Source organism: Oncorhynchus masou, chromosome 10 (genome assembly GCF_036934945.1).
Source record: "Oncorhynchus masou masou isolate Uvic2021 chromosome 10, UVic_Omas_1.1, whole genome shotgun sequence".
In the NCBI taxonomy this organism is placed as follows: Eukaryota; Metazoa; Chordata; class Actinopteri; order Salmoniformes; family Salmonidae; genus Oncorhynchus; species Oncorhynchus masou.
This window is the reverse complement of record NC_088221.1, coordinates 14,445,704-14,468,693: the sequence shown is the minus strand read 5'-3', so window position 1 is coordinate 14,468,693 and position 22,990 is coordinate 14,445,704. Positions and strand designations below refer to the sequence as shown.

The 22,990-nt window shown below is 42.2% G+C and overlaps 1 protein-coding gene across 1 annotated transcript in view; it reads right to left on the bottom strand.

Annotated features, from left to right (window-relative positions):
• Positions 1 to 1,127: 1,127 nt before the first annotated feature.
• scn1laa (sodium channel, voltage-gated, type I-like, alpha) overlaps positions 1,128 to 22,990 on the bottom strand; it is a 52,173-nt gene continuing 30,310 nt past the window's right edge. Inside the window, 17 exon segments of the mRNA XM_064975951.1 lie at positions 1,128 to 4,444; positions 4,538 to 4,808; positions 5,860 to 5,964; positions 6,077 to 6,214; positions 8,900 to 8,953; positions 9,123 to 9,392; positions 10,680 to 10,802; positions 11,040 to 11,213; positions 12,005 to 12,159; positions 12,360 to 12,420; positions 12,423 to 12,494; positions 19,070 to 19,567; positions 19,683 to 20,039; positions 20,172 to 20,345; positions 20,458 to 20,696; positions 20,815 to 20,947; positions 21,535 to 21,873. Of these exon segments, the coding sequence (XP_064832023.1) occupies positions 3,279 to 4,444; positions 4,538 to 4,808; positions 5,860 to 5,964; positions 6,077 to 6,214; positions 8,900 to 8,953; positions 9,123 to 9,392; positions 10,680 to 10,802; positions 11,040 to 11,213; positions 12,005 to 12,159; positions 12,360 to 12,420; positions 12,423 to 12,494; positions 19,070 to 19,567; positions 19,683 to 20,039; positions 20,172 to 20,345; positions 20,458 to 20,696; positions 20,815 to 20,947; positions 21,535 to 21,873 (4,329 nt within the window). The 3' untranslated portion in view covers positions 1,128 to 3,278.

The window sequence follows — 22,990 nt, the reverse complement described above, 5'->3', positions numbered from 1 at the left end:
TAGAGTTTCTGCATATGTGACGTTTTTGTACGTTTTGGACTTCGTGGAAGACTGTTTTGGTTGTTCAGCCACACACACAAAAACCTGAAGGCAAGCCAAAGTTCAGAGCCGAAGTCTACCCCTCTTTGTCGGTGATTGGTCAACAATAGGGATTCTTCAATAAAGTTTTTGTTGTCATGCAACGAAACGACTAATTTTCATGCTACTTTTATATTGAAAAATACTGCACCAAACATCTTAGATATAAAATTGTAGGACTAAGATCTCTTCAGCAAAACAAGTCTAAATTAATGACAGATTTCTTGAGTTATCTTAGATTAATTCTGACTATTTTGAGGAAGCGTATACTGTCTACGGCATCTCAAAATGGACAAACAGTAGTATTGCTGCTATTTTCTCGTTTTTCAAGCGAAGTTCTTTTAACGGTAGTATATGAGCAACCTCGTTCAGTTCGGCTAACTGGGTTTGACTAGGCCAGCCGAACTGAAGCATGCTAGTGCCTTAAGTCATATCATAGCACAAGTAAAGGGGAAGATTGATGACATCACATCAGACCAACTCCTTGAATTGTCTACAACAACAACAACAAAAAATTCTTATTTTTTTTACCCTTAAGTGTACGTACATTATTGTATTACTGTATTTAAACTTGGGGTATTGTTTCTCAACAGGACATGTCATTTGTTTTAAATCTTTAATATGTTATGACGTACTGTATTTAGTGTTGTGAAATGCAGTGTAATGGTCAGGATATACTGAATACAAATGCGTAAAAAAACATGTAAGACTTCCGTTTAGCGACATGTGAGGCTTTACTGCTGGAACACCATAGGCAACTACATATTAGCATGATGGATTTATAGTGTTTACTGGTCAGGTCACATAATCAAGAAAAAAGTGTTCCCTGATACGGGAAAAACTCCAGGGCCTTGGAAGAATTCATTTAACTCACTGGACACTGCTTTGAAAATATTTGTTTAGTGTGCAAAACCACACTGGTAATTGGGATAACAATGTATGTATAGAGTATGTTGATGTAATGTATCGATGGTGTCTGCTAGATGACTAAAATGTAAATGGATGGCAAAGTTGTAAATTAAATAAATAAATAAATACGTACAATGGAATAAATTAATATTTTACAGATATGCATTCTTTCTTTATTCGTTTAGCTTTTCAATGGGATGGGTTATAGCAATATCTTGCATGCAGTTCACTCATTCACTACAAGCATTATGCATGCAAAAGACGGGATGTATTAACTGTTATGTAATCAAAACATGAATTGTGTATAAATGTATTATATTATGAATGTTTTTTATTACATGTGAAATATACTCCTATAAATGTATACTTTATAACATTTTAATTACAGATACTTGTGACATATTATACAGAGTGAACAGCAGACAAAAGTAACCTCCTGAAGAATTGAATAACTATACAAATGTAAACAAATGCAGGAAACAACCGAAGACGTGTGCAGTCACACTTGCCTTGAGACAATCACATTCAGAATACCCTGAACCTGACGTTCCATCTTAGATATTTATTATGATAAAGCATGTGAGGTAAGCTGTGACCACAGTTTACATATGACACATGATAAAAAATGGCAAGAATCGAAACGAGAAGTCCACTTCCCCTTCACGAGATCACACGGGGAGTTTCAGAATGAAAAAGTGCAGTGAAGCTGAAACTAAACTAAAGTGGCTATGGTGCAGACAGTGTAGCCATATTGTGTAGCAAAATTATTTACAAAGGGGTTATATAGTACAAAGAAAAAGTATTATATTACAGTATTTATATAGACATTGAGTGAAATCTGAACACAATCTCCTCACAGCCTCAGCAGGATGCATCATACTCTGGTCTGTCTGCCATATAGAGCAGAGAATGCAGAACGTAATATATACATTTATATGTACTAAATAACACTAACAACTTCATATATTCCATTATACATGAAAACTACCACCTAATATATCAAATATGTTTGTATATTTCATATATTATAGAATGTGTACATACAGATACATCAATAACAATGGAAAACTATTTGGGAAGTGAGGAAGGAAAGGTGCCCACAAATTAACTTGGATTTGGTAAAAAGACAAGGACATTTTCTAGCACTGACCAGTGATGTTGCAGTGGCAAAAACACAGAGTCATGACGCTAGAATGTGATGAGCACATGTGTTACAGAATACAGTGTTTCTCTTGTCAGAGGCTTGGCGACTAAATGAGGTGACTTACACCCGACTGACACAACTATACTGTGCAGGGGACATTGGCTCGTTTTAGCATCCACCACTGTGAAGACAAAAGGCAAGATAGACATGTGTTTGAAGCCATTGAGGTGAAAGCTGGACAGAAGAGATGGATAATGAATACTATGGGTATCAACTCTGTGAACCAGCTGTAAAGATTCATGTATTCTGTATAGTACGGTAGATTCTGATGAATGAACGCAGGAAAACTAAGTATGTGTTACTAGATAGCGTTTGGCATTATAGCCCATGTTATTCTTCTGAAACTGACGGTAGATGATCATTGGTGGTAATGGTATTTGGACTGTATGCTCTGGAGACATATGTTCTTGTTGATTTATAATAGTGTGAGTAAACATGTAATAATGTTGCCGATTCATCAGAGTATGAAAAACATTTTAGTGCCTTCATGCAGGTCTACATTTAGATTGAACTGCAGCAATCCCCCTAACTGCACTGCAGCAATAATGCTCGCCGTGAGTAGTCAAGTCGCATGAACATTTAAAGTGAACAAGACTACCTTTAAAGCAATAAATGAAACACCTCTTTTTGCGAAAAAAAAACAACTGTTTACAAAAAGTACAGTCACACAATCAACCCATGATTAAAAACAAGATTCTGTAAATCATATGGCAGCTATAATGCAAGACACAGGATGCAGCCTTGGTAGTACCGGCTGCAAGGGAAGTTACAGGGCACAACATAACTAAATGTTTCCGATCGGAACAACACCCATAACACATTTTTCTACCTGTCGGCGGGCAGCTATTTGTTTTTGTCCCCACGGAAATATTTATCTGAACAATGGGTCACCTGACAGCCTAAGAATGTGAGTCACTACCTAATTAAAGACGCCAACCTTACATTTAGACTCAAGTAAGCGTTGTCAGTTTGGCATAGGTATCCACACCAAAGAAGAAGGTCCACTTGACACATTAGTCACCTTCAAAAGGCTGTAAACAATTTGTCACGAAATTAAACGTCTAAGTTGCATCTTCCCAACATCCATTCACTTCTTTTTCTTCTTCACCTCCTTCTCTCTCTTGACTTTTTCATATTTGTTTTTCTCTGGTTTTGTGACACTGTCGTATGATGGGGGAGAGCCTGTGGAGTATGTCATGTCAGTTCTGTCTGAAGTAGAGATCTCGTTAAATTTGTCTATGACGAGAACCTCTTTATCAAGGAGCATCTTCTCTTTGTACACGGCAGAGGCCCGTTTAACAATACGTCTGAGCAGATATCGTCTGAAAGCTCTCTGAATTATCAGGGCAGACATGTCTTCCTGTTTACGGCGTAGCGTGGTGGTGATGGGTTCGTAGGACACCTTGGAGGGGTTGGAGGCCATAAAGCGCTCCTCCATTTGACCACGGAGGATGTCCAAGCCTTCGCCCTCACCCAGGACGCGCTTGGTGAAGGCAAACAGGATGTCCAGGCAGTGGATGCGCTCCCCACTCACCATGGGCAAATCCATGTAGATCAACTGGATCTTGTTGGGCTTAGAAATGCGTAGCGGGGGGTCCAAGGCATCAGCGAAGTCAGACAGCTTCTCATACTCCATGAACTGGGTGGCCCGTGCATCAAACTTCTCCCAGACCTCGTAGAACATCTCAAAGTCATCCTCGCTCAGGGGCTCAGCGCTCTCCTCAGTAGCCACACTGAAGTTCTCCAGGATGACAGCAATGTACATGTTGACCACAATGAGGAAACAGATTATGATGTAGCTCACAAAGAAGATAATGGCTACAGGGGGATTCCCACAGTCTCCCCCCTTGTACTTGCTGCCTGGGTGCTCTTTACGGCTGTCACAGTCTGGCTCTCTCTTGTTTAGGATGGGTGCCAGCAGGCCGTCCCAGCCAGCTGACGTGGTGATCTGGAACAGGCAGATCATGCTGTTGCCAAATGTCTCAAAGTTGAACATGTCATCAATCCCAGACTCCTTCCTGACGTATGCAAAGTTCGACATGCCAAAGATGGCATAAATAAACATCACTAAGAAGAGCAGGAGACCAATATTGAACAAGGCAGGAAGTGACATCATCAAAGCAAACAAGAGTGTACGGATTCCCTTGGCACTCTTGATGAGGCGAAGGATGCGACCAATCCGGGCCAGTCGAATGACTCGGAATAAGGTTGGTGAAACAAAGTACTTCTCTATCAGTTCAGACAGAAACATACCTGTTAGGACAGAGAAGAATTTCATGTAATAATCCCCAAAGCAGACCGTCAAATTGCAGTATTACAACTATGGAAATAGGTGACAAATCTTACCAATTATCGACAGGATAACAACAATAAAGTCAAATACATTCCACCCAATGGTGAAGTAGTATTGGCGGAGTGAGAACATCTTCAGAATACACTCTCCGGTAAACATGACAATAAACACCAGGTTGATCTTATAGAGAATTCCATCCATGTCGTCCGTCTGGTCGTCCGTCTCCACCATCATGGTGACCATATTAAGGCATATGAGAATCATGATGACAATGTCGAAGGCTTGCTTTGTAATGAAATCAAAGACATATCCTTGAAACTTGTTCTGGAGGAAACATAAGAAAGAAGCATTCTGAAAAACCAGGAAGTAGACATAGAGGTTCACGAAACAATGAACAAGTTAAAGAGTGGTATGACCCAACCTGTTCTCAGGGCAGTTCATAGGATTTGGATTTGGTGTTCATTTGTTCCCTCCAATTGGTATGATATATTATGTTATGTTAGCTTACATAATTAATGGAATAGTGGTCTTACAATATCATACAAATTATAGGACGTATAGTATCATACGTCTTACCCGGTCATACAATAGCATACTAATTGAATGAACTTATCAATCACTTGGAGGACTTATGGCATTATACATCTTTCTCTGAAAACCAGGTTTACTTGTTGCATTGTAACAACAAAGGAGCATTTCGGGGAGAATTTACATTGGTGGTTGGTGTCATGCCTTGATCTGTTTCACCTGTCCTTGTCTTCACCCCCCTCCAGGTGTCGCCCATCTTCCCCATTATCCCCTGGGTACTTATACCTGTGTTCTTTGTTTGTCTGTTGCCAATTCGTCTTGTTTGTCAAGTCAACCAGCGTTTTGTCTCAGCTCCTGCTTTTCCCCAGTCTCGCTTTTCTCACTCACCTGGTTTTGACCTTTGCCTGTCCTGTCTCTGAGCCTGCCTGCCTGACCACACTGCCTGCCCCTGACCTTACCTGCCGTCCTGTGCCTTTGCCGCTACTCTGGATTACCTACCTCTGCCTGACCTGACCCTGACTGCCGTCCTGTGTCTTTGCCCCTACTCTGGATTACCTACCTCTACCTAAAACAACAAAGATTAGGAGAAAACTGTAAAAGGTTAGAAAACTGTGATTAAGCTTAGAAAAAGGGTTAGGGGATGGGGAAGCTAAAATGCTACACTTGTCCCTGACTCAACTCGAACATGCAACCTTTGGATTGCCAGATGGTATACTACCACCAACCTCCCATCTTTAGTTTCTGTCTAAAGTCACTAGACCATTAGTACATACCATACGTCTTAGAGGTGCAGAAAAATACGTATTGTATATTCGTATGGCTTTGAGACCAGGCTGCATGACCTTACCGCTGGCCTTGGGATAGGCTTTTGGGGTTTCTTTGAGCCAAGCTTCTTCATCGCATTGTAGTATTTCTTCTGTTCCTCTGTCATGAAGATGTCTTGACCTCCAAAGTAAAGAGGCAAGACAAACCTAGTTAAATTCCTGCAGCTCTTATACATTTCTTAAATCAGAGAAAATGTATGCACGTATCATTGCCTGATTACTACAACACGAAATACTTATCTTTTTCTTTTGCTGATTGAAGTTGTCTATAATGACACCAATGAAGAGGTTGAGTGTAAAGAAGGATCCAAATATGATGAATACCACAAAGTACATATACATGTACAGATTAACTTCATAGTCGGGTTGATCTTCCAACTGTAATAGAATAGCATAGTATTAGCATACATTATAGAATGGGTGGGTGTAATCCATAATGCCGATTGGTTAAAACCGTAATCCAACCGGTGTCTATTCCCCAAGTTACCACTGGCTAAATCTATGACGTTAAAATGCCTATTTACTCTGTTCCATCTGACTGCACCGTCCCATCAGCCCAGCCAGGAACTTTATAAACTTGATCTCCACTATAAAAAGCATCTAGATATTATCTCACATTTCTTTTACACTAACATTTTGTTTTCAACAACAGAGATTTGTATAAACCTTGTTGTCTGTCTCTCCGACATTTGCAACATTGTTTCAATATTCAAATTCTATCTCCAGCTCTTCCATAGTAATGAATGTGTTGGGAGCCGGGACGAGACAGACAGACAAGCAGGCAGCGTTTCTCAGCCAGACGAAATCATGAATCAGCTGGTATAATTTTTATGAATAAATACAGTGCATTCAGAAAGTATTCAGACCACTTGACCTTTTCCACATTTTGTTATGTTACAGCCTTCTTCTAAAATGTATTAAATAAAACAAATCCTCATTAATCTACACACAATAACCCATAACGACAAAGTGAAATAGGTTTTTAGAAATCTTTGCAAATGTATTACAAATAAAAAACAGAAATACCTTATTTACATAAGCATTCAGAATCTTTGCTATATGATTCAAAATTAAGCTCAGCTGCATCCTGTTTCCATTGATCATCATTGAGATATCTCTACAACTTGATTGGAGTCCACCTGTGGTAAATTCAATTGATTGGACATGATTTGGAAAGGCACACACCTGTATATATAAGGTCCCGCATTTGTCTAGCAAAAACCAAGCCATGAGGTCGAAGGAATTGTCCGTAGAGCTCCAAGACAGGATTTTGTTAAGGCACAGATCAGGAGAAGGGTACCAACAACATTGCTTAAATGGAAGTGGAAAACTTAAATGGAAAACTTCCATTCTTAAATGGAAGTTTGGTACCACCAAGACTCTTTCTAGACCTGGCCCCCCAGCCAAACTGATCAATTGAGGGAAAAGGGCCTTGGTAAAGGAGGCGACCAGGAACCTTATGGTCACTCTGACAGAGCTCCAGAGTTCCTCTGTGGAGATGGGATAACCTTCCAGAAGGACAACCATCTCTGCAGCACTCGACCAATAAGGCCTTTATGGTAAAGTGGCCAGACGGAAGCCAATCTTCAGTAAAAGACACATGACAGCCCATTTGGAGATGGCCAAAAGGCACCTAAAAGACTCTCAGACCATGAGAAACCAGATTCTCTGGTCTGATGAAACCAAGATTGAACTGTTTGGCCTGAATGCCAAGCGTCACGTCTTGAGGAAACCTGGCATCATGAACGGATGAATGGAGCAAAGTACAGAGAGATCCTTGATGAACACCTGTTCCAGAGCTCTCAGGACCTCAGACTGGGGTGAAGGTTCACCTTCGAACAGGACAACGCCCCTAAGCACAAAGCTAAGACAACGCAGGAGTGGCTTCGGGACAAGTCTCTGAATGTCCTTGAGTGGCCCAGCCAGAGCCCAGACGAACCTGATCAAACATCTTCGGAGAGACCTGAAAATAGCTGTGCAGCAACGCTTCCCATCCAAGCTTGTAGCAATCATATCCAAGAAGACTTGAGGCTTCAATCGCTGCCAAAGGTGCTTCAACAAATTACTGAGTAAAGGGCCTGAATACTTATATAAATGTTATATTCCAGATGTAATTTTTTTTATAAATTTGAAAGAATTTATACAAAACCATTTTTGCTTTGTCATTTTGGGGTATTGTGTTTAGATTGATGAGGGAAAAACAAAACAATTTTATACATTTTTGAACAAGGCTGTAACGTAACAAAATGTGGAAAAAATCAAGGGGTCTGAATACTTTCCAAATACAGTGTACAAAGACATGTCAATTGAAAAAAGGTCAACCAAAACTAATCGCAACTAGTCTTTCCAGCTTCAGTTTGAATTGATTGTGTTAGCTGTGTTGTTGGCGAGCTCCTCTGAACAACAGTGTCCTGACGAGTGAGAATATTTTCTATGCCATGGGAAATTAGACCATTGTTATGGCTGTATCCAAATAAATGTCTCTAGAAAACAGCTTAATCAAATGCAAATGCAGCTACTTTGCTGTTATTCTGGCTTCAATTTTTTAAGTGACTGTAAGTTAGCCGTAGTTGGCTAGCTAGCAAGCAAGGGATAAGAATGTTGCCAGCCAGTATGGAACATTTAGAATGAACGACTTGGTCGCGTCTCTAGCAAACGAACCGATAGAACGAACAACCAGCTGGTTTGGATAGCAACCCTAGATTTGTGTTGGGACAATATCTTGTGGAAGGATTAAATTGTTTGAATAAATTAATCAAAATAACGATTTTTTTAAATGAAATTATGTCAATCATTATTTGAATATGTTGGTAACCCGTTGTATAAAAGTGATAATGTCTTCGAAGCCGGTGTTTGCTATTGGCATGGTTTGCCGGTACTCGACTTCATCCCGTGCCTAACACCGTGCCAATATATCATTCAAACACCAACTTCTCAGGTATTGTCACCTAATTAACAATATCATGCAAACAACAGCACTATGGTATATAAATTGAAAATGTGCAAACACAATCAGCCATTAGCCTGAAATACCTTGTGAAAGGTATTCCTGAAAATACTTACATTGCGAGAGTCCACAGCTGCATACATGATGTCCATCCAGCCTTTGAATGTAGCCTCAGAGAAAGTAAGGAAAATGTTATTACTTAGTAGTTAAGACACTAGTTCAGAAGTACATCGCCCTCACACAACTCACCTGCCCACACGGAATTGGTACAAAACCTTTGACGTGGGTCCAGTCTCTATCAATAAAATATTTCTGGTGATATGAGAGAGAGCAGCTCACCACTTGTAACAGTGCCAGATAGCCCGCTCCCACGTTATCAAAGTTGATCTTGACATTCTTCCAGTAGGCACCTTCCAAAGCCAAACATTCTGTCTTGTTAGCTACGTCTCTAACTTTGAAGCGCTCCTGTGTGGTGATGTTGACACAATGGTAGTATTTCCCTGCAAACAGGTTAACGCCCATGATGCTGAAGATGAGCCAGAAGATGAGGCAGACCAGCAGCACATTGAAGATGGAGGGGATGGCTCCGAGCAGAGCGTTGACCACCACCTGTAAGGATTCACACACGGCCTCAGTCTCAGATGTAAGAGCATAGACGATATCTCATTGGGTAATTGTTAGAACTGACAAGAAATACTTGTTGACTTTGGTGATGGTGAAAATAGGAATACACACGAGTAAAGTGTTTAAATGGCAGTGTACACATCAGTCAAAACTCAACACAAGAATCACTAACACCACAGCTTATTAACAACAATGACAACAGCAAGGTGAGAAGCAAAGGAAAGAACAAGGAGAAGTGTGGGAGTGTATCTGTAAAGGAGATACTGTAGGCTATGTTTACGTTTTAGTGAATCACATTTAGGCTACAGTGGGTAAAAAAACGAAACAGAAAAAACCTTGTAGAGGCAGGATGAAGTCACATAATTTGTTTACTGTAAATAAAAATACAAACACACAAGTAGTGTTCACATTAAAGGCAGTCCCCCGCAGCAAGACACATCCAAACACAGTACCGTTTCAGAGAACATCAATATAGAGCCAGCGAAGCAATGAGAAGTCAGTCATACAGATGGGAGAATTCAGTGACAACCACGTGAGGAGAGACCGTCATCACAGTACTGGTGGAAATCTAGCCAACCACAACATGCGAGAATCTGATCGATAAGAGCTACATTGATCATAGCAGTCGACACCCATCCTGCACATATGACATAAGCATCCAAACCCCTGGCTAGAGCTTGTATTGCACCGTAAAATATACATTCCAGTGAGAGTACCACACATATTTAAGATGGTTAAGTGCAGTAGCCTCCAAGACTTCAGTTGGTTCACATTTTGTTTAAGTAAAGTGAATGCGTTTTTCCTCGTATTATTGATTTGTTTTCAATAACGCTGACATCCTCTGATGAGTGCACATGGCCTGCCAGTGGGACTGACGGAAACTCTCATCCTGAAAACCAGGGTTGGGGTCGATTCCAGTCAATCAGTAAGTACACTGAAATTCCAATTCTCTTCAATGCTTTTTAAATGAGACAAATTTGGAATTGGAGTTTGGTTAACTTTCTGAATTGACTGGAATTCAAATGGAATTGACCACAACCCTGCTGAAAACACATATAGCTGGAAAATGAGGAATAGGAGAGGAAAGGTAACTCTAAATATACATGCATGGAGTGAGTGAACTTTACATTCTCCAGCTGTTGGGTTGCAGTGGACCTTAGTTTGACTACAGAGCTTTGTGCCCATGCAGGGCGCTGATGTCACGCTGGTAAAAGGCTGTGATGATATGCACGGTGAAGCAACAGGACAGGGCTCTGGTCTGATGACTCTTACCCTCATGCCCTCGAAGCGGGACAGCGCTCTCAGGGGCCTCAGTGCTCGTAGAGTCCTCAGGGACTTGATGGCACTCAGCTCAGCGTAGCCCAGGGCGTTGGCCACAAGGCTGACAAGAGACACCTGTAAACACAATGACTCCATGAGAAGAGACGAAGGACTGGCTGGCACAGGCTTTCTCCTGGGCCTCAAACAATAGTTTTAAAACAGGAAATAGGTCACTCCATCGCCTTAGCTACACGGCAGTAGCATTTCTACATTGAAACGTAAAGGCAATGTCTCAAAACAAGCTAATTGGGAACCTTGCCAGACTACATATATTTTGTGCAAGTGAAAAGGTTGTTTCAAAAGAAGACCTACGTCGACAATGAGGAAGTCCAGCCAGCACCAAGCGTTGGTGAAGTATTTGGCGAATCCATAGGCCACCCACTTCAGCAACATCTCCAAGATGAAGATGTGGGTGAAGACTTTGTCTGCAAACTCCAACACCGTCTTAATCGTCTTCCTCTTCTCGATGTAGATGTCCTCAAATGCCTTGATGTAGACACACTCAAATCAGATGATCCCATCCTATACACCACAGTAATCTCACACACTAGCGTAGTAGCTGCTGCCTTGTCAGATCTGTTGCCAGTTATTTCTGTGTCAAGCGATCACAGAATTGTCAATGACACAATACTGAGCCTGTTGAACAACAGAGCAGCTGCATGTGGTACTGCATTTCTACTCCTTTGTAGTTTTTCATAAGGGTCAGACAATGGAGGAGAATTTGCTGTCATTTGCTGAATTTGCTGTGAGCTGCTGTCGGAGCAGCTCACAGATCACTGCACCTGTACATAGCCCATCTGTAAATAGCCCATCCAATCCACCTCATCCCCATATTGTATTTATTTATTTATCTTGCTCCTTTGCACCCAAATATCTCAACTTGCACATTCATCCCCTGCACATTCTACTATTCCAGTGTATAACATTTAACATTTAACATTTAAGTCATTTAATTGCTATATTTGAATTACTTTGCCACCATGGCCTATTTATTGCCTTACCTCTCTTATCCTACCTCATTTGCACACGCTGTATATAGATTTTGCTACTGTATTATTGATTGTATGTTTGTTTATTCCATGTGTAACTCTGTGTTGTTGTATGTGTCGAACTGCTTTGCTTTATCTTGGCCAGGTCGCAGTTGCAAATGAGAACTTGTTCTCAACTAGCCTACCTGGTTAAATAAAGGTGCAATAAAATGTAAAAAAATAATACTTTGCCAGCCCCCTCTGCCATACTCTCAGATCCTTCCCCCGATTCCTTACTTCCCCACTTACCAGCGCTCCACTGCTGAGCAGGATCATGAAGATGATAAAGCTCTCAAACCAGTTGTGCTCCACTATCCTGAAACAAGTTTTTCTCAACGTCCACCACATCTTCCACTTGGCCTCATCAACGTTCACTTGGCAGCATTGGAATCTGCGGACACATCCTGAAAGCAGACAGCATGTAAGTTCATTGGAACAGATGTTACCATTCAACTTATTTCCCCCCCCCCAAAAAAATGTGTGTCTTGTGTTTCTAGTTTCTGATCTTATCCATTCTATTTCTGGGTTCCAGCTTGTTATGCCTGAAGCTGTTATGCAAAAGACGATACCCACATCCTGAGACCTAGACTATAGTATCTCTCACCATCAGTGAAGCAGCCTTCAGGTTCCATGGACTCCTCAGGCTCCATGCCCACCGAGCCCTCTCTCCCTCTCCTGGGGGCCTAATGTCCACTGTACTGCCCTCTGAGGAGCTCAGCGGATGGTCTTCAGATAGCTGCTGCAAAGGGAGCCAAGCCAGAGCAACATTAGCACAGCACACCCATGACAGGGCCTGGGACACTAGCATCTGCCCGGGAGCTGACATACTGAGCCTCATTACAATGGGTCACCCAGTGACGCAAGGGTACTGCCATATGTAAGCTCACAGGGTATGTCTCTTTGTCTAGAGTTGTATATCATTTCATGCAGAATCAATCAAAATTACCTACAGACTTAGAAGATGAGACACATATAGTTTGGAAAGTCAAATTGCAGGCTAACACATGCATAAGCGCTGTTGAAATATATTTTGTATTTTAATAAAGGTCTGTAGGTAAAAATGATTTCACTTTAGTCATATGTCATGCGTTCTCTAAAAGTGTATGCTTGAACCAAGCCTGTGATCTAAATTATAGAACATGTGTGCTCCAGTATTTTCATGTCCAGGACTTTTTGACCCAAACAAACTGGTCTTTTCCCCTTCACATTTTCCTCATTGACATGAAAACACATATGTCCAGTTGCTAAGCAGTAGACAAGCCGTAGTCATTTCAAGAAGAGGGCAGCCTGCATTAGCTTAACAGCAGATATAACAGTGTTGTGCACTTTAACCAAGACAGGCATTAAGGAGTCCGCATTCTAGGCTCGTGTCAGATTAGAACCACCTGATCACGCATTAAACACCCGAGACAAGGTAACTTGAGAGAGTAATGTGATCATACTGGGGAAACAATTAATAGAAAATAGAATAGAAAACTCAGCGCTTAGAACATTTCCAAATACAGTGTAAGAACTAGAGGACTAACATCTGCCAACCATGTGGATGTGACCAATAAAATGTGGTTTGATTTGGAAAGCTGATTTTAGGAGAGGTGTGCTGGATTACAAGGAATAGCAGCCTCCCCATGCAATGATGTCAAGCATCTAATACGGTTGACAATGTTCAAAGATGTTCCAGTTTTTCCAATAATTTAGATTATTCAGCGTCTCTCCTCGAGCACTTTGTATCTTTCTACTAGGTGTGTCTTCCAACCGCCTTGAACTGAGAGCAGCCTTGCGTTAATGCCTTTCTGGGGAGTACAGTAGCACTGAGCTGTCATGGGACCCAGCTAATGCAGAATGGTGAATGATGTAAGCATGCTTCGACGATATATGCGCTGGGAATACTCCGTTTGACTACGCTACCGCAATCACACAGGTGTTTGACCTTCAATTAAGGTACTATTGTAGGCACTACGATATCTTCTCATTTCCACATACAGTATACTCTACTATCTGTTGGTAGCTCAAGAAGTTGCACCTCTTTTGGACTTGAACTTATCCAGGTACCGAAGTCAAATATAATTAGTCGCCACTAATTACAGTAAGTACACGCTTTAAAAAATGCTATCTAGAACCCTAAAAGGGTTCTTCCGCTGTCCCCATAGGAGAACCCTTTGAAGAACCCTTTTTGGTTTCAGGTAGATTACCTAGAACCAAAAAGGGTTCTCCTATGGGAACAGCCAAATAACCCTTTTGTAACTCTTTTTTCCCCCTGAGTATAATATGTCCTGTATTCTTACCTGCACTATCATTAACAACGGTATGCCTACTAGCAACAACATTCATTTTTTAGAAACCCAGCTGATTGAAATAAGGATGGTCCTCTTAAAAACAAGCATTTGTAACCACCTGCTTTCGTCATTCCATTATGGATCCTATTTGCCAAATGAAAATGCCATAGTAAATGTCCGGGCTGTGAACCATTCCTCCAATACATTTTTGGCCGTCAAAAAACCATTACTCTACAGCATATAAGTCAAATTTGTCACGTTCCAGGTGATCTCTGGCTGCTGAAAGATCCGCCCCCCAAAAAACTAAACCAAACTAAAGGGACAAAACTAATAACAATCATGGGTTGATCTGTGGATGAAAATGGTGGTTTTGCTCATTCATAAAAAATAAAGCATTGCAAAGAAGCCTTAAAATATTCAGGGTTGATCTGTGGATGAAAATGGTAGTTTTGCTCATTCATAAAAAAGAAAGCATTGCAGAGAAGCCTTAAAACAATCAGGGTTGGCAGCATCAGAACGGCTGCTGAACGTATATAAAAATGAAGTAGGGAGTAAAGTATGATCGAGCAGAAACAAACATAGATGATCAATCTAACAAAAAGGTTGTTCTTTGTTGGTAAATGGAATAGGCAATCTCCACGGTTAGTGTTATGTACAATAAAGTGGTCTTACAAGTCTCCTTTCATTGAAAACCTTGAGAGCGTCTGTGAAACAGCTGCAATAACAAATGGGTTTAAGTGTGGTAAGTTACTGTGCCACATGCTACCTTGTCTGGGAGCAAAGCAAGTTAGTCACATATTAACGTCTCAAAAAGTACATTTACAAGCGAAGGAAATACAATCTCACCAAATTTCCAACAGTCATTATTGTTCAACGAGAAATAGGAATTACACAATCATAACAGCACAAACAGCACAGTACAACAACGTCAGCAAAATAAAACTGTAACACAGTGACATTTTATGATTGGCTGACTGCAATGTTACCATGGATACTAATTGACAGTTGGCACTCAGTTTGCACCATGTTCTGGTGGAGAGTGAGAGCCGAAATGGGCCTTTTTACAACTCCATGCAATAAAGCTCCCTAAAGAGGAGGATGTAGCTGCAGAGAGCACTTCGATTTCAATGGCACATCATGTCATCTGAAGACGAGGATTCCCTTGTCTCTGTGGCCTCTCCTCATTAAAGGGTTGTTGTATAAGGATCCATAATGTCACATGCATCATACTTGGCTTTCCATGTGGCGTGGGTTAAGTGCGCCAGCATGACCACGGCAATGGAACGTTCTACTCATCTGAAACAGCAAATGTATCCGCAGAGGACCACACCACAGACCAACATCTGAATCGGTCTTCATCCATCGCTCATGTTCTATTAGTCTCTGACTCCGTTCGGCCAGAACGTGAAACCAAAAGCCGTAGAGACATCGGAGGCTCACAGGAACATGTCAAAGTAATCACTAATGGCCCAAGCCTAACATGAGATCTGTGAAATGACCTCGACTCACATGTCTGTCTTTGACATCAATACGGTAAATGATCTCGAACTGTGATAAGGGTCTTGGAGGGACTAAGTGTTTATGTCCCCAAGGATTTTTAAAAAAGTGATCATTTCATGCAGCGCAAATCGAGAGATTTAAGACCATAAAAAAACAAACAGGTCTTAACGTTAATGCGGTTGGTAATGGCATGGAAACACAATCTCAAAAGGCTTCTGGCTCGTGAGACTGCTTTGAAATACATCTGCGTCATCAAAGCTTTATTATTAAAAGGTCAAGTTTGGGAGCAGTAAAACAGTGAGCGGACATCACCTTTTTCTTTATCTATGTATTGTGTAGGCCTACAATATTTTAGCCAGCTCCAGTTTTGGGCCACATGCCCATCATGCAACGAGAGATCAGATAATGCTGGTGACCCTTGTGTTAATTTTCCGATAACAATTGCTTGTTTTCCATTTCATATGATTGAAAACCAAGCCCTCAATAAGCTACCCTTAACCTAGGCCTATACATTCTTAGAAAAGAAAGTGCTATCTAGAACCTAAAAGAGTTCTTCGGCTGTCCCCATAGAAGAACCCTTTGAAGGACCCTTTTTGGTTCCAGAAAGAACCCTTTTGGTTCCAGGTAGAACCCTTTTGGGTTCCATATGCATCCCTTTCCACAGAGGGTTCTACACGGAACCCAAAAAGTGTTCTACCTGGAATCAAAAGGGGTTCTCCTATGGGGACAACCTAAAACCCTTTTGGAAACGTTTTTCCTTAGAGTGTAGGCTGTAGCGAAGGCTGGTTCAACAGCAATCCATTGTCTTTTTTTTATCCTGACGATTTTATGATATCACGCTTCTGACCCCAAGCTATTTACAACTATTGTTGTTGTTTGAAAAAAAAAATGGACATCTTGTTTTCTGTTTCATTTTATTAAAAAACTAATCCGGCTCATGTAACAAATAACAATTTTGAATTCACCATCCTGGCTTCATGGTGAACGTCCAGCTCACATGCAATGCAATTTAGGAGCTGTCTGCTATTTCTGGAGAAGTGTGAATGTTTATAAAGCATTATATTTGGGAGCAGCATAACGGTCAGTGGACATTCTCTTAATATTGGTTCTTTGTCCAGAGTCTGTGGAGAGTTGGATGTGCATAAAAGCCTCCATTGTCTGAGTTGCCTTAATATTATTTGCACACGGGGAGACATTATGGTGCCTGTAACTGTATTTAGACATAACCTACAGTATTTAGACATAACATACTGTATTTAGACATAACCTACAGTATTTAGACATAACCTACTGTATTTAGACATAACCTACAATATTTAGACATAACCTACTGTATTTAGACATAACATCCAGTATTTAGACATAACCTACAGTATTTAGACATAACCTACTGTATTTAGACATAACCTACAGTATTTAGACATAACCTACTGTATTTAGACATAACCTACAGTATTTAAACATAACCTACTGTATTTAGACATAACCTCCAGCATTTAAAACAAGTTGTTGTTTTGTCTTGATTAGAATTTGATAGAATTGTTGACTCTTTTGAAGCCTTATCAATAGTGAATTTAATATTGTTTCTTGACAACGTTTGGTAATTCCATGGCTCAGACATGGCAGACATAATGCAACTGAACAATATATTTCCATGTTGAAGCCATGTAGAGGCTTCTTACAACGTCGACTGCAAACATGTAGCAAAGATGGGCTATTTTGTTTCCGTAGGTTATTTAACAAATTAGGCAATAGCAGACTAACATCGGAATTGGAGTTGATGACAACGCAATACATAAAAGACCATAACAACACATCCTGAAGTAACCACATATTTAGCCATGGAGCACGTTCTGATTGGCCAATTAGGGTTCTAGCCTTGACACACCTACAACTTTTTTCTTCTTCATCAAAACCCAACCCTTTCGCGCCAGCGCTAGCTGCTACTAATTCCGGTTGTGAAAACAGCCCAAAATATTTCTGACCCCCCCCCCCCCCCAAACCTATACCGCCTGCGCAAAGATTCATCATTGCGTTAGGTTTGTTAAAATATAGCCCTGAGAGTGTTTATGTTAGCTCCCTGGTACATATGAGTCACTGCAGCTGTTCTACCTCCCTAACCTACAATTGATTAACACCCCAGTGAGTGAACAGTAGGTGGCAGGCCAGCAATCCCCTCTTTATAAGCTATAATGTGCCAAACAAGCACACTATGATTATATTTGACCATCACCGGGCTCTTGCTGTCACAATTTGCAGCAGAAGAGGGTGGTGGGAGGAGACATAGGAGGATGGGCTCATTGTAATGGCTGTAATGGAATGGAAACCACGTTTGACTCCTTTCCATTTTTTACATTCCAATGACTCCGTCCTCCTATAGTTCCCCCCCACCAGCCTCCTATGATTTTCAGATACTACATCAGTGCAATAATCTCTCTAATTCTAATGCTGAACCTCAAGCTGAACCTCGGCAAGACGGAGCTGCTCTTCCTCCCGGGGAAGGACTGCCCGTTCCATGATCTCGCCATCACGGTTGACAACTCCATTGTGTCCTCCTCCCAGAGCGCTAAGAACCTTGGCGTGATCCTGGACAACACCCTGTCGTTCTCAACTAACATCATGGCGGTGGCCCGTTCCTGTAGGTTCATGCTCTACAACATCCGCAGAGTACGACCCTGCCTCACACAGGAAGCGGCGCAGGTCCTAATCCAGGCACTTGTCATCTCCCGTCTGGATTACTGCAACTCGCTGTTGGCTGGGCTCCCTGCCTGTGCCATTAAACCCCTACAACTCATCCAGAACGCCGCAGCCCGTCTGGTGTTCAACCTTCCCAAGTTCTCTCACGTCACCCCGCTCCTCCACTCTCTCCACTGGCTTCCAGTTGAAGCTCGCATCTGCTACAAGACCATGGTGCTTGCCTACGGAGCTGTGAGGGGAACGGCACCGCAGTACCTCCAGGCTCTGATCAGGCCCTACACCCAAACAAGGGCACTGCGTTCATCCACCTCTGGCCTGCTCGCCTCCCTACCACTGAGGAAGTACAGTTCCCGCTCAGCCCAGTCAAAACTGTTCGCTGCTCTGGCCCCCCAATGGTGGAACAAACTCCCTCACGACGCCAGGACAGCGGAGTCAATCACCACCTTCCGGAGACACCTGAAACCCCACCTCTTCAAGGAATACCTAGGATAGGATAAAGTAATCCTTCTCACCCCCCCTTAAATGATTTAGATGCACTATTGTAAAGTGGCTGTTCCACTGGATGTCAGAAGGTGAATTCACCAATTTGTAAGTCGCTCTGGATAAGAGCGTCTGCTAAATGACTTAAATGTAATGTAAATGTAATGTACATTTTTTAGATAATGTGTACAAACAACAGAAAACAAGCAGATTTGCATAACATCACTGTCCTTTTTTTAAAGCTCATAACGTCGCTGTCCATTTTTCAAATCCTTAACCTAGATCATCACTTGTTTTCAAACTATGTACAAGAATCTGAGACTGTGAACTACTTCCACATTGTTCCACATAGAATCATGCTCACCTCTTTGCTTTCCTCTATGTCCGAGGAATCGCTGCTGAAGTCCTCGGTGTTGAGGTCCGACTCTCCCACAGCGATGGGCACTGTGACGGTCAGGCTGGCGTTGTGGATGAACGGCATATAGTCAGTGTTGTCATTCATTATGTACTTCCCTGCTGCATTGCTGCACACCCCCACTCCCAACCCACTGGTGGCGCCATTGCCATCCTTTATGTAATCGGGGTCTTTCATGATCTCCACAGTGGTGTGGTTGGAGTTCCAGTTGGTCCCCATGGTTTTGTGGAGGTCATCCAGGGTCGTGTCCTCGTTCAGGCTCCTCTTCTTCTTCCTCAGACAGATGCTTTGGAAAGAGCGGCGCACCAAGGCCTTGACGAAGGCGACGCCCTGGTGGATGCGGTCTATGGCCACCGTCAGATTGTTCATCTCGCTGTCATCATCCGTGGCCGCCAGGTTATCAGCACTGAACGAGCTCAGCAGCAAGGCCAGGAACAGATTCAGGACCTGCCACACACACACACACGCTCAACTGATGGTTTCAAGTTACTGTAATTGATTTACGGTGGATTAACAGTGTTGTTAACAGTCATACGGAGATACAGTAGAGCTGAAAACGTACCACTAGGTTCCCGATGACCATGACCATCAGGAAGACGATGAGACACATGCTCTGACCAGCCACCTCCATACAGTCCCACATGGTCTCGATCCACTCCCCACACAGCACCCGGAACACAATCAGGAAGGAGTGGAAGAAGTCATGCATGTGCCACCGGGGCAGTGTGCAGTCTGTAGAGATCTTACACACACAGTCTCTGTAGCTCTTCCCAAAAAGCTGCATGCCCACCACGGCGAAGATGAAGACAATGATGGCCAGTACGAGGGTGAGATTACCCAAGGCCCCCACTGAGTTACCAATGATCTTGATCAGCTTGTTCAGTGTGGGCCAAGACTTGGCCAGTTTGAATACTCTCAGCTGCATACAAAGAGAAGAATGGGATTAATATTCATTTCTATTCCAATATGTTGACAGTCTACTTTTATACCAGTGATTATTGACTGAAACTGCAACATTTTGGATGCTGTGCTGGAGTGTCGATGCTCTTACCAATCGGAATGATCTGAGGACAGACATTCCAGACACGTTGGCCAAGCCAAGCTCCATCAAGCTCAAACTGACAATGATACCATCAAATATATTCCAGCCTTCCTGAAAATAAATGTATGGATCCAAAGCAATAATCTTGAAACACATCTCAGCTGTGAAGATACCCGTGAACACCTGAGTAAAACAACACACAAGAACAGTGACAACAGTAATTAACATGTCATGTGCTTAAAATGGCCGATTTTAAAGTGATTATGGCAAAAACAAATGACATGTGACTGCGTACCAGGTTTCCCACATAAAGCATGGTGTTGAACTCCCCAGACATTTGGTAATGCTCCATAGCCATGAACACTGTGTTCATAACAATACATATGGTGATAGCTAGGTCTACAAACGGGTCCATCACGATCATCTTGACTATTTTCTTGATCCTCAGCCACTTCGGACAACAGTCCCAGATGAGGAAGGTGTTGGCAAACTTGTACCAGCAAGGAGGGCACTTCTGTCTCGATTCTTCAAGTTCTGATACATACAGAGGATAAATAACAGAGAAACATTTGTTTTATGAATGTGCTCTCATTTTGTCTATTCATGCTATTTGTTCTAGGGGGTGTATGGAGTATGGTATAGTCGTACACACCTTCCATAGTGTTGGTTATAACACTAGCTACACTGAGCGCCCTCTGCCTGGCAACTGGGTCTTCCAGGAAGTCCATAGAGGCCTGGTACGATCCATATCGGGCCTTTCTATACTCTGTCTCCGTAGTGTTTTCCTGGAGTTACATAATTTGGAAGCATTATCAATGTATTAATAAGTCATGGCAAACCAATTGCATCGGCAATATTCTGTATCTCAGCACAATGTAACCACCAAAGATGGCCATGTTCAAGGGCCAATTAATCTCTTAACCAGGAAGTCATTATCTGTTCAACCAAAAAATACTGTATTTCTAATCACGTCAATAGAAATATATATCTATATGGAATAAATAGAATTCTATATGAAAATCCAAACCTGTTTAATACTGCCTTATATTTATTATTTTTAACCAAATGTAATCTTTAGTGTGTAACTGTATGTAAATATACCATAAGTAATGTTTAGGTAGTCAAGGAGAGAAAGAAGGAAGAGAGAGAAGGAAAGGAACAAGATGCACACTGCAAGACCACAGCCGAGCTAGAGTAGAGGCACGGCAGGCAGAAACAGAACAGAACTGGTTTAGAGACAGCAGAACAGAACTGGTTTAGAGACAGCAGAACATAACTGGTTTAGAGACAGCAGAACAGAACTGATTTAGGCCATCCAGGCTAAACTACACTTCCTTGCATTTTCATCAGTAGAGGCCTCATCTACTGTCACCTCTGGCAGAAGGAGTCCCTCAGGTGACTTGGGGAGTGAAGCCCCGCCCACTAGGGACACCACCCCGTTGCAGTCGACGGAGCTGTGCATCTTCCCATTTGCTGGCAGCACGACGTGTGATGGCATGCTGTTCTGGCTCACGTTGCTGGAGCGCCGATCGCTCCGCCGAGGGACAAACAGAGAGCCCCGGCGACTGTCGTTGTCCTCGAAAGTGCTGTTCTCATCGTCGGCAAAGTCGTTCTCCGAGCCGATGTCCCGTGCACGGTCCCGGAAGCTGTAGAGGCTAGCCCGGCTGTTCCGTCTGGACGAGAACAGGGATCCGCGGATACTCAGGAAGGACTGGGAGAAAAATACATTCCTCAGTGCCTGTCCCTGGCATAAGCATGGGTTGAGAAGTGGAGTAATTTAAGATGGAAGAATGGGTCCTGCAGAGGGTGATTGTGATGAAGATGATGCAATGATGTTGATTATCTAGAGCAGTAGTTCCCAAACTTTTTATAGTCCCGTACCCTTTCAAACCTTCACCCTCCAGCTGCATACCCCCTCTAGCACCAGGGTCAGTGGACTCTCAAATGTTTGTTTTTTCCCATCATTGTAAGCCTGCCACACACACATACAATATAATACATAAGAATGAGTGGCAGTTTTTGTCACAACCCGGCTCGTGGGAAGTGACAAAGAGCTCTTATAGGACCAGAGCACAAATAAAAATATAATAATAATCAATAATGTTGCTCGTTATTTAGCCATCTTACATATAAAACCTTATTTGTTCATAAAAAATGGTGAATAACTCCCCACAGGTTAATGAGAAGGTTGTGCTTCAAAGGATGCACGTAACTCTGCAATGTTGGGTTGTATTGGAGCGAGTCTCAGTTTTAAATCATTTCCCACACACAGTCTGTGCCTGTATTTAGTGAGGGCCGGGAATCTACTCTCACATAAGTACGTGGTTGCAAAGGACATCAGTGTCATAACAGCGCGATTTGCCAAGACAAGAAACTCTGAGCACAGCCCTATCCAGAAATCTGTCAGTGGCTTCTGATTAAAATTAATTTTCACAGAACCGCTTGTTGAAATTTCGATGAGGTTCTCTTGTTCAGTTATCGGTAAGTGGACTGGAGGCAGGGCATAAAAGGGATAACGAATCCAGCTCTTTGTGTCATCCATTTCGGGAAAAGTACCTGCGGAATTGCGCACCCAGCTCACTCAGGTGCTTCGCTATATCACATTTGACGGAATGATGGAAAGACCTGTGTGTTGTCCATGCTAATGCAGACAGAAAGGAGCTTCAACTTCTTAATCATAGCCTCAATTCTGTCCCGCACATTGAATACAGTTGCGGAGAGTCCATGTAATCCCTGATTCAGATCATTCAGACGAGAATACCCAGGGAGGCCAGTCGTAGGCCAGTCGTGTGAGAAACTCGTCATCATGCAAGCGGTCAGACAAGTGA